The sequence below is a fragment of the Marmota marmota genome, unplaced genomic scaffold (genome assembly GCF_001458135.2).
Source record: "Marmota marmota marmota unplaced genomic scaffold, marMar, whole genome shotgun sequence".
Taxonomy (NCBI): domain Eukaryota; kingdom Metazoa; phylum Chordata; class Mammalia; order Rodentia; family Sciuridae; genus Marmota; species Marmota marmota.
In genome coordinates, this window is record NW_025999925.1 from 581,649 (window position 1) to 593,733 (window position 12,085).

A 12,085-nucleotide genomic window follows, 5' to 3' on the forward strand; every position below is an offset into this window, starting at 1 on the left:
CTGAACTCATACGAACAGAAACTTCTGCTTTTACCTCAATTGATATTTAAGCTTTCTGACACAGAATAATAGCAGGTTCCCATTTCTGAGGATGAACTTACCCAATTCCTGAGTTTTTCTTTCCTTCCTTCCTCCCTCCCTCCCTCCCTCCCTTCCTTCCTTCCTTCCTTCTCTTTCTTTTTTTTCCTGGTGGTCCAACACTGAGCTACCTTCCCAGTCCTTTTTATTCTATTTTGAGACAGGGTCTCACTAAGTTGCTGACCATGTATGAACTTGTGATCTTCCTGCTTCAGCTTCCTGAGTAGCTGGAATTACAGGTGTGTACCACTATGTCCAACAAGTTTTATATATAATTTGTAAATGGACAAAATACCTTTATTTTAATATGGTGCGAGGATCGAACCCAGGGCCTCACAGATGTTAGGCAAGAGCTCTACCACTGAGCTACAACCACAGCTTGAGTTTTCTGTTTTCAAGCCAAATTTTCCCTCCATAAATGCTCATCCTTCTATTTCATATGGAAAAGGAACAAGCAGCTGATTTAATTTACAATAGTTTCAAATTCATAGTGCAACACAAAAAGAATGGAGGCTCTGTGATAGCTTTGCTAACATGGTTTGTTTGTTTATTTGATATTGGGGATTGAACCAGAGGTGTGCTACCACTGAGCTACGTAGCCAGATCTTTTTATTTTTTGATTCTGAGACAGGCTCTCAGTAAGTTTCTGAGGATGGCCTTGAACTTTTAATCTTCATGCCTCAGTTTCCTGAGTCACTGGGATTACAGGCATGTACTAATATACATGATTGGAGGGGCTTATTTTAAATAAATAGTTTAATCCACATCTGGGTGGGCCTTGTTTCCAAAATGACAGGTTGGTTGAAACAAACCAACTCAGTGCAAGCTGAACACTTGCTTTTGGCTGCAACTTTATCCCCAGGGTGCTTGCAAAGGTAAAGAACTAACACATATTGAATAAATGAAGGAGAAGCTATAAATGGTTTCTTTCAGAGCCCATGTATGTACTTGGGGGTTCACTGAGGGTCTGAATTAGAATATTTCATAAACAGACATGTTTATGAAATAAAGCTTCCTTAGTTTTGAGTGTTCTATAAGAAGATGCATATAGGAATATATAGGAATGCCGATAGCACTTATGTAAGCTCAGGAAAAGATGTTCCTGAGGAAGAAATAGAAATTAGAATATGGAAATGCAGAAGATGTATCCTATTGTGATCAATAAACCAAAGGAATGAAAAGTCAGGGGCAGGACCCTGGATCAATGGCAAATCAATGCCCTAAGTGTCTCAGAATGATCCTAGGGTAAAAACCTTCCTCCTTCATTTTGAAGTCTGTATATTCCAACACAGAGGTCTTCCATGGCAACAAAGTGTGAGAGTTGTCCATGAAATAGAAAGTAGAAAAAGGCATTTGTCTTAGCTTATGTCAAATGGCAAAACAGGAATTCCATTGTTTAAATTTAATTATCCAGCTGCTGAGGCTCTACTTAAATCCCTCCTTCTAGCCCTTTCTCTGATATAAGGTGTAGTCTGTGTCTCCACTTAGGACTCGGTGAGAAATTTTCCTCCAACAGCAATCTTTTCTTTCCTTCTTTCTTTTTCTTTTTCTCTCTCTCTTTTTTTTTAATAGGAGTATGTTAGACGTTCCTTCAATAGACCAGGAAGGTCAACACATATGTGCTAGAGACCTCTCTTGCTTAATGCAGAGCTCATGCAGACACCTGCAAATATAAGGTAATCACCCTTGCAAGACTGATTAGCTACTCAAAATGTGGGCCAAGACAGGCTATTAAGTTCTAATCCTCACCACTTCATTATAGCTCCCTCACACTGTTAGCCAACAAATTAAGTCATGGGCACAATTAAATTTCTTCCCTGATTTCATTGCCCTATTACTTCCTATTAGGAACTGTATTCCCCTACATTTCTTTTTTTTTTTAAATTTATATATAACAGCAGAATGCATTACAATTCTTATTACATAGAGCACAATTTTTCATATCTCTGGTTGTATACATAGTATATTTACACCAATTTGTGTCTTCATACATGTACTTTGGACCCTACATTTTCTTTTTAAAAGAGGAATGTGGAACCTGTAGCTTTATAAGCATGATACTTTGGGGATTTTTACTTTCTTGGGGATGTAGCAGTTGGGCTTAGTTTTTATAATTTTTCAGTGGTCCCATGGGATTTGGACCAGCTCTATCCCAGAGGCTCTTTCAACATACCTCCGGTCTGTGGGGTAAAGTTCCACAGTGACCACATCAAGAGAGTTCCAGGCTGAGATGGTCAGTCCATTGTATAGACACAGCATGCCTATCATCATGGATTCACTGGTGCCAAACCAAAGGAAGAAGCAGCTGATCCCCGAGAGCACCATGGAGCCACCTGCCAACAATACAGATACAAGGTGAAGTGTTTCCTGTCATCTCAGCAGAGCAAGGACTCTTGAGCCTTTGAGAACTCTTAGGAAAACAAAAATCCATGGGAAAGTTGCAAACTGGGTTCCATAAAGCTCCAGTACAAGGGTGTTCACCTATATGAAAGTTCATCTCCCTGCTTTCTGAAAGCAGCAAGTATGAAATGCACATGTTCCATTACTCAGTTACTTAAGTGGAAAAATATACATTAGTTACACATAATTAGTTTTTCAGTCTGTTAACTCATGAAAACTGCTCAAATGAAATGTAATTAGACATAACTTTCACTGCAATTTAGTCTTAATGAAGGGTCTAAGGGATTTCTCCTCATGGGATGTAAATCTCTAGGGGAAAGGGTACATAGTAGGAAGCAGGCTCCCCCTAGAGTGCAGGGGCAGCCCTTTCCTTCTACATGAAATTGAGCACACACCTAGCATGGTTAAGCGCCCGATTCTGTCCATCAGGAGTGCAGACACGATGTTCCCTGGCAACACTGCCAATGTCCCCAGGAAGTTGACAAAATAAATCCAGTAGGCACTGTAGTCATCGTCAAAGGTAATCTGGCAGCCCGTTTTGTTATGAGAAAATGAGCAGTTTTGAAATTCGCTGTCAATGAATTTATATGGCTCAAAATCTGTAGAAACAACAGAGAAAATGCATCAAGCTCTTTCCAGGTATGAGTAACATACCAATATCAGAAAACCTACAATGAATTCAGAAAAAATTAGGGCTGGGCTGACTTGACTTTTCTTCTCCAGGCCAGATCAATGGTTTCTAGTCCAGTACCTCACATTATAAACGAACAGAGGGAGGGATACCTTTGTTGAAAGGAATCAATTAAGTTAAAGAGTCAGTTATCTTCTGATTTTCTATAGCTGGCTACTGCAAATTGTATTACTTGCTTAGTCCTTTACAATATTACTTTATTCTAATTATCATGCTACATAAAAGCCATCATTATAGCACTAATAGTTTCCACACTATAATTATAAAAACAATTTGTTTAAAATGTGCATGGATCAACCTTATTATTGCTATTTTATGGGACTCAGAGGCACCCAGGAGAGGGAATTTCCTTGGGTTCCTGAGGCTGTAATTTAAGGTCTACGTGGACGAATCCACTGAGGAATCTACTGAGGTGATTCTCCTTTGAAGGTCATTCTCCTTGTGAAGTTTTCCTTGAACTTGGCTCTAAGAAGAATTGCACGGGGTAGTAGGTGTTGCTGAAAACCTTGTGATAAACTTGTTATCTTATTTGCTAATCAAGATTTTCCTAAAAAACCTGGTCCTCTGAGGTTCAATGGGTTACAGGGTAGTGAAAGACAGCTCTATTTAATAAACAAAGACACTTTGACCCCATTCTCACTTGGAGCCAGGCAAAGCTTCTCTTGTCTGAACACCAAGAAGGCAAGGCTGATCCTCCTGACAGTGACAAGTTGTTATTCTGGACTCATTTAATAGGATCAATGTGTGAGCATGGGAGAACATGGGCTTTATAATCAGATAAACCCATCTTTAAATATCACCTGTTATTGGTTCTATGATTGTGAACAAATTATTTAATTTTTCTAAACCTCTGCTATTATAAAAACTAATTAGATAATGAATGTTTGATGACCTGGAAATGGCATATGGTAAAGTCTCAATCAGTGTTGGCTTCCTTTTTTTTTTCTGACTTTATTATATTGATTGGGATAAAATATAATATTTGAGCATAGATACATATTGTCCATATCTGTTACTAGAGTTAATGTATGCTCTTTTAAGCAAATGCCAGATTTTGAAACCAGCATTCCGCAGGTTAATTCTTTGCTTTAAAAATTATTCACCAAAGGATTTTGTGTGTGTGTGTGTGTGTGTGTGTATGTCAACTCTAAACTTAAGCAAGCCCCATTTACACTAAATCTGACAAAGAAAGACAACACACGCTTACCTTTGATTCAATCTGACTCAGGGAACTTGTTCATTTACTTTAATCTCCACTTCCCACACAAACCCCTAGCCACATCATCACATGGTTATCACATTTCTGCCAACAGCTGGGCCTTTTGAAGAGGCCCCAGCTGGAGGCAGAGCTAACTGGCACACATACCTGTGTTGTCAAAAACAGTATCAATAAAAGTACAGTTCTTGAAGTAGGTGTTGACTGAAGTCACATCCTCAAAGGTACAGGACTTAAACACTGAGTCTTTGAAAGTTACGGATTTGAACTTGACCCCTAGGAATCTGTTCAACACACAAATACACACAAATTCACATCAATGACCTGTAGCCATTAGAGTTCAAAGCTAAGTCAAACAGGTTTAGAGATGTGATGCCTCATGATAGACTTTCTTAATTATAAGAACAAAGGGTTCTGGATTTTCTAAACTCTTTGCTTTTCTGTTTTTCCCCTTGAGCATCCTGGTCTTCGTCTCTTTCATTGCTCACTGTCATTTCCCGGTAGGAGAAGCAATGACACTCAAGCTCACTTAGTTTTTTTGCAATGTTGGTAAAAGGTTTTGTGTGGTATGCAAGGTAGAGAGTCTGAAGATTACCTATTACTTATTTACTTTGAAATCCTATATTCCTGTTTCTTCAGATATGCCTTTATTTGAAAGTTTCCTGTTTAGGGTTAATGTTTCTAACTTGATGATATGTTCCTCCCTGAATTTTTATTTTTATTTTTGGGGTAGGGCTTTACACCTGCTAGACAAGTGCTCTACCACTGAGTTTCACTTCCAGCCCCCTGAACTTTCAGTGAAAATCTGTTTCCTGAGCTGACAATCCCAGGCCTCTTCATTCTAGTGTGGGGACTTCCAATTATCTTGAAGAGAGGGCAGAAAATCCTGTTTCATTTACATGAAAAATGACTGCCTCCAGGTCAGGAAGTAAAAAGGTTATACTCATTTCTAGGAGTATTTTCTTCCTCAAGGTCAACAGATATTCCTTGAGTCAAATAGAATTAGGAGAGTTCTGTTTACATTTGGTAGAATGATGAAACCTGCTAAGAAGCCTTTTGGGCACTGTAAGGGGGAATTCTAGGTGGTAAAGATAATAACAGTCTTAATAACCATAACATCTTAGGAGAGTCTGTGATTTAGATTAATAAGGGCTCCAAGCTGACACATATAAATATCATCAATGTATCTTAGTTCTGTATTAAGACTGAATATACCCTTAGCTAGTCACTGAGAGGAAAATGCTTGATCATCTGGGAAGGAGCTACTATACCAAGACTATACCTATTAAGGACAGAAAGGGACTAATCCTTCTAGGAAGGTGAGCTTACTGGAAAGTAATCACTAACTATTGAGTACTTTCAAAATTATTCTCATTGTAATGCCTGATTACATTTGTCAGTTCAAAATACACTGTGGCCTCACAGACCAACCAGCCTAAAAAAATTATCTAGTTTCAATGTGTACTGCAGGGACGCAAAGGGAAAAAAAAACATCTATATGCACTAAAGGTTATCAGTTTTTTGAAAGTAGATTGAATTTGGAAAAGGGAAGCAATTTTAGTTTGTTTTTTGTTTTTGTTTTTGTTTTTTTGAGTACTGGGGATCAAACTCAGGGACACTCGACCACTGAGAGACATCCCCAGCCCTATCTTGTGTTTTATTTAGAGACAGGGTCTCACTGAGTTGCTTAGTGCTTTGCTTTTGAGGCTGGCTTTAAACCTGGGATCGTCCTGCCTCAGCCTCCAGAGCTGCTGGATTAAGACATGGGCCACCATACCCAGTTCCTTTTATTTATTATTTAAATCTTTAGTTTTTAGATGTTAATGGGCCTTTATTTTTTTATATTTGTTTTTCAGGTGTAGATGGACACAACACAATGCCTTTATTTTTATGTGGTGCTGAGGATTGAACCCGAACCCGGTCCACCCGTGCTAGGTGAGCGCTCTACTACTAAGCCACAATCCCAGCCTGATGGACCTTTATTTTATTCATTTATTTATATGCAGTGCTGAGAATCGAACCCAGTGCCTCACACATGCTAGGCAAGTGCTCTACCACTGAGCCACAACTCCAGCACCCAGCTCCTTTTTACTTTATTTTGAGACAGTGTCTCACTAAACTGCCCAGGCTGGCCTCCAAATTAAAATCCTCTTGCCTCAGTCTCCTGAATAGTAGGATTAGAAGCATGTGCTACTTTGCCTTGCCCATCTTAAAACTTTAGTTAAGTAGTTTAGTTAGTAACAAATATCACTAAGATTATGACTGAGACATTCACAAACAGATTTTAGAAATTTCTAATAGTACCAATATATTTTTAAAGTAAATTTCTACCCTAGAATTACAGAACATTTGATGCTAAGGTTTCTGCAAAAAGTAAATGCAGATTCAAGCCAGTATTTCAGGTGGGAGAGTGAAGCTGATCAATATGGTTTTATGATTAGGCCCTTCAAAGATTGCAAATTAGATTAAGACCTCTTAGTTGGTATCTCTCCTGTCCATTACAAAGCATCCCACAGAATTTATCTTACTGAACTGATTTTTTCCCTTGGGTAACTTTGGTTATTTTTGATTTTTACTTTTATTTTTAAATTTGGGACAATTTCTTAAGAATAATGTAAGCGATCAGGAACTTGTACCAGCAATTACTTTCTCAAACAACACATAGAGGAACATAAGTACGTCACCTATTCCTTTCTCTGTCTGAAATAATGAACCAGAACCAACTTCCTGTTCACTTCTGTCTCCTGACATCCAGAGATGTTCCAGATCCCATTCTCAATAGCATCCCTTGGTGCTTTCAAAATACTTACATTGGAGGAATCATTTCTGTTCTCTAATTGAAACAAGTAAACTCATACAATTTAACTTCAATGTTTGATTCCACTTACTGGAGAAGGAAAGAATTATGAAAAGTGATTCCCTTTCTCAGGAATGAAAGACTCATCACATTACATTTCAGATTTCTTCCCTGAGTTAAAGAACCTATTACCCATTGCATTTTCTCTTCCTTATTTTCATTACTCTTCAAGGTCTTTCTGAATTTTCTTTCCATAGTGGTCAATCCCATATTTAAGGAGTGTGAGGCAACTTAGTTTCAGAAGTAGTTTAAATGAAGCAACTGATAAACATGTATTTTCCATTTGGAAGTGAACTTCCATTCAGCCTGAAAATTACTAAATGTACAAACTAAAAACAAAACAAAACAAAAACCCCTACAGATTTCTGTGCAGAGAATACTAGTAAGAAATGAGTTTTTGTGAATAGCCAGGGATTTCAAAGTTTCTAGACCTGCCATTGTCGTATTCCATTCCAGTGTGAATCTGATTTTCCATTGTAAAGTTAATACTGAAATTTGCATATTTATCTTTTTGCACATTTCTAGTCAGCAATGCATATTCATCAGACTGCAGATGTTTAATGACATCAGGGAACCAAACCGATAATCCATAGTACCTGCAAAGATAAAGAAACATGAGTTTGTAAAGGTGCTGTCATGCCTGAGGCAATAAGTTCCTCACCAACATTTTCAGAGCAGTGATGGTTCCCAGTGAAGCACTTTCAGTTCTGACTGGCTCCCTATAGTATTTGAATGAATCAACACACAAGTCATTGGTGTGCTCCCTGCTCTTTTAAGAGTAATCTGCAAAAATCAGGTTAGGGAGATAGTTAGAGAGGTTAGCTGGGAAACCCCACGTAGGTAATCCCTAAACTCTTTCTTTGGGAAGTTATACAGAAAAAAATCCCATCCTATACCTGAAGTGGTATAGGTGGTGCTTTGGTTGGAATGTGTAACCCCCAAATTGAATCTTAAACCCGATGTCATAGTGTTAAGAGTTGGGGCCTTTAAGAGATGACTAAGTTGTGAGGGCTCATGAATAAGATTAATAAAATGTAGGTGTGCAGGGAGCTGCCTCCCTCCTTTTGCTCCTTCTATCTCTTCCACAATGTGAGATGCTTAGTTCATCCCCAAGGAAGATGCAGCAGCAAAGTGCCATCTTAGAAGCAGAGCCCAGGCACTGTCCAGACACCCAACTTCCTGGCACCTTGATCTTGGACTTTCCAGCCTCTAGAAATGTGAGAAATAAATTTCTATTACTTATTAATTACCCAGTCTGTGATGTTTGCTCATAGCAGCACAAATGGACTAAGACATATGGCAACCTGGCCCCGATGTCATTTTTACCATTCCTTGCTGCACTGAGAAACCCCATCTCTCTCCTGTGACCCAACATGCATGAGAGTCTTTTCAGGATGACCTCTTTTGCTCATGGAGACTCTATTAGTTCCTATATTATTGTGACACTGCTAGTCTTGGGTACAGTCCCATTTCCTAAGGTGGCTCAAGACTGTGGAAAGGGACATTAAGATCACTATCTGAAAAATCAGGTTATGTCTGCCACTTGGCCTCTAACATAATATTCTAACAGCTACATCATGCTTTTTTGCTGTTTGGACCAGTGGCCACTAACCACAGGCAGCTACTAGGCAGCTGAAATGCAGCTAGTTCAAAGTAGATGTGCTATAAATACAAAATATCACAGGATTTTGAAGACATGAAAAAAGAATATAAAATCAGTAATTAATTATTTTTATATTTATTATATGTCAAAAATGATACTACTTTGGACATAACAAGATGAATAAAATATAGTATTAAAATTAATTTTGCATGTTTCTTTTTATTTTTTTTTTTTGTATGTGTTTTTGTGTCTACCAGAAAATTTAAAAGGACATATGTGGTTTGTATTATGTTTCTAGTAAACAGAGCTGCTCTAATGTAGTAGCTCTCAAATGGGATCCCTGGGCCAGTGCCCATAAACTTGGCCCCAACCAGGCCTGATGACTGAAAGACTCTGGATATGGAGTGTTATTGTTCTGATGAGCACTCAAACGTGGGAATCACTATTCTATTTGTCCCCAGTGATGCTTAGCTGTACAGGAAATAAGTAGTTATGACCACAGCCTTTGCAGTTGGAGTAGGTTTGAGTTCCAGCTTATCACTTCCCAATTTGTGAACTTGTGCCAGTCAGCTAAACCCTCATTAACCCACCTATAATATGGTAATGGATAGTAGTACCCACCTTCCTTCCTGGGTGGTTGCTCAGATTAAATGGAATGCAAAGTATCTAACATACCAAGGGGGTTCAAAACATAATATGAGCCATTTTTATCATCATTATTGCCATTAGGATTTCTGAAACATCTGTGCCATGTATCTATTATGAGACCATGTATCTATTATGTATCTATTATTGTGACACTGCTAATCTTGGGTACAGTCCCATTTTCTAAGGTGGTTCAAGACTGGGGAAAGGGACATTAAGATCACTATCTGATATAACTATTATGATGAGGTTGTGAGGCCAGTCACTGAATAAGAAATGACTCAGGGACACTTACTTCATTCCTACTGTTCTCTAGTTCATAAACATAGAGCAAAAACTTAAAAATGGCAACAATGAGGGAAGCTTGCTTCTCTGGAACATTCATCCGCAATGAGGAGCTGTTTCAGCTACTTTTTCATGTATTCAGCAAACATTTTCTGAATGTCCACTAAATGCTAACATTGTTGAATAATAACAGTAAAGAAATGGGTCATTACTGAGTAAGCTACCAAAATAAACACCAGATAATCTTCAGGTAACATTCACCTTGAGAGAAGTACTTTCCTTTGGCTTATCTTTATCTTCTCTGTACCTATGCTAGTGCTTAGTATACAGTAAGAATCTAATATATGCTAATTTTCAGCTATCCTTTCTTCCAACATTAATAGATTTTCTAGAAATTGTGTGAGAATTACTTTCCATATCCTAAAAAACAAACAAACAAAAAAAAAACAAAACAAACAAAAATACCCAAAGCCCTTAGCTTAAAAATGAGGAACTGGATGACACAGCTAATCATGTCACCCAGCAGAATGGGCTTCTGTGACCCTGGTCTTCCTGCCATCCTCCTTTCCTTGTATTATACCTTACCCAGCACTTGGGAAAGAACTATCATCTTGGACCACTTGCCTATTCTAATTTGTGGCTGTTAAGGGAGAATTTGCAGAGTAAATATTGGGTTCCACTGGGCATCAAAATCCTATTGGGCTGATAGTGTAGGGTACCATCTAGTTGCTTTTTTCTTAACTGCAAACTAGGCAACAATTGAGTTACACATGCACATTTTAAAGTGGAGATGTCAACTATTAGCAAATAAAATCCCACAAATTCTCCCTCTATCTCTTTTTTTCTTAGAACACATATATGGCATTTTTATTCATTTGGCAACAATGATTTATTGAGCTTATGTTCCAGAGATGTATGTCAGTGAACAAGGTAGTTTAAAAAATCCTGTCATCGTGGAGTTTCCAGAGGGGTAAGGCAGAGTCTTATTTCTCACACAGAATTTTGTGTAATAGAAGGTAGAAAGTGCCACAAGGAATAATAAAGCCAAAAAGGGAATAGAGAATGTGGAGATGCTATGATTTAAAAAGAAAGGAAGGAAGGAAGGAAGGGGAAAGGAAAACAAAAAAGGTACTTAGGGACAGCATCACCAAAAAGGAAAGACTTGGAGGGGGTGAAGAAATGAGGTGAGATGAAGAAATGAGGTGAGCAGCTACCTGGTGGAACCGTTCCAGGCAGAGGTGGTGCAAAGGCCTGAGATGGAGACAGTTTGCATATTCAAGGAAGAGCAGAGAGGCTGAGTGGCTGGGGCTGAGTGGAAGCATAGAGGACACTGGACAGTCACAGGGATGAGTCATCCAGGGCCTTATCAGATTTCCAAATGCTATTGGTTTTGTCAGCCCAGGTTTATGAGACAAGATAAATAAAATAATTGGTTTAAAAAACCCATAATTGTCAGCAAATCTAAGCTGAAAATAAAAATATTTTTTCCTTTAATAGGTTAATAACATGGAACTGAATAAGGAAAGAAAGCAGTGTGGCTGGGAATTACAATATAGCATTTAATGATTTCACTCACCAAGAATTTAAATATCACTTACCCAAAAGACAGGGTGAACCAAACGATTGTAAGCTTTATTGTATTTTCCCTGACGGGATAGTTGAAACATCTCATAAAAGTCATCCAAATCTGTGAAATATTAGAGAAACAGTTTTCTTATGCAATTAGTCAACCCCACTCCCCTGCCCCTTCCACTGAATTATAAGAAAGCTGAGTTTTTGTTGGGCTGAATTCATTTCAACCTAAGCCCCAGAGGGTAACATATACTGGAATTTTCACTTCTCAGCTTCCTGAAGGCCAATGGACTTCAGGATAGCCTGTCTATGGCCTGACACCTTCCTACCCAAGGACAGGGCATAGTGGCTAGCTGCTGATCCCAAAGTGGTCAGATTGCTTGGTCCTCATCCAAGTTCAGATGTCCTAGACAAAAAGGAAGAATCCCATTGATGGGATAGGTAGGTCAGCCCCTCTTCTCACTATCCCCAAATGTAAGAGGTTGACATGCAGGTCAGTGCAGAACTGGGTACTTACTCCATACAGTTCTGTGCGGATCCGAACAAAACACCTCCTGTACCATGTTCCAGTATCACTCTCAATTTCAATCAACTCATCTATTTGTTTAGGGGTTTTGATTTTGTTTACCTGTAGAAAGCAACAGAGCACAAAATGCTGAGTTCTCTAAAGTTGCTGAGTTTAGGCTGACGTTCTCTCTCTCTCTCTCTCTCTCTCTCTCTCTCTCTCTCTATTTATAT

At 38.6% G+C, this 12,085-nt stretch overlaps 1 protein-coding gene and 1 long non-coding RNA gene across 4 annotated transcripts in view; one reads left to right on the forward strand and one right to left on the reverse strand.

Moving 5' to 3' along the window:
- Window positions 1-12,085, reverse strand: part of Sv2c (synaptic vesicle glycoprotein 2C) — a 218,400-nt gene that overhangs the window by 15,248 nt on the left and 191,067 nt on the right. For both annotated transcript variants that reach the window (XM_015497779.2, XM_048800118.1), the window contains 6 exons: window positions 11,865-11,975; window positions 11,374-11,462; window positions 7,674-7,838; window positions 4,536-4,669; window positions 2,874-3,077; window positions 2,252-2,411 (listed from right to left, as the gene is read on the reverse strand). In XM_015497779.2, coding sequence (XP_015353265.1) covers window positions 2,252-2,411; window positions 2,874-3,077; window positions 4,536-4,669; window positions 7,674-7,838; window positions 11,374-11,462; window positions 11,865-11,975 — 863 coding nt within the window. The remainder of the gene's footprint in view (window positions 1-2,251; window positions 2,412-2,873; window positions 3,078-4,535; window positions 4,670-7,673; window positions 7,839-11,373; window positions 11,463-11,864; window positions 11,976-12,085) is intronic.
- The window catches only part of LOC125615801, a 39,769-nt gene that overhangs the window by 12,759 nt on the left and 14,925 nt on the right, over window positions 1-12,085 (forward strand). Inside the window, exon 1 of one of the 2 annotated variants that reach the window (XR_007346391.1) lies at window positions 2,328-2,433. The exons of the other annotated variant lie outside the window; for it this stretch is intronic. This is a non-coding gene — a long non-coding RNA (uncharacterized LOC125615801). Of the gene's footprint in view, window positions 1-2,327; window positions 2,434-12,085 lie in introns of those variants that run through there. 2 annotated transcript variants of the gene reach the window in all.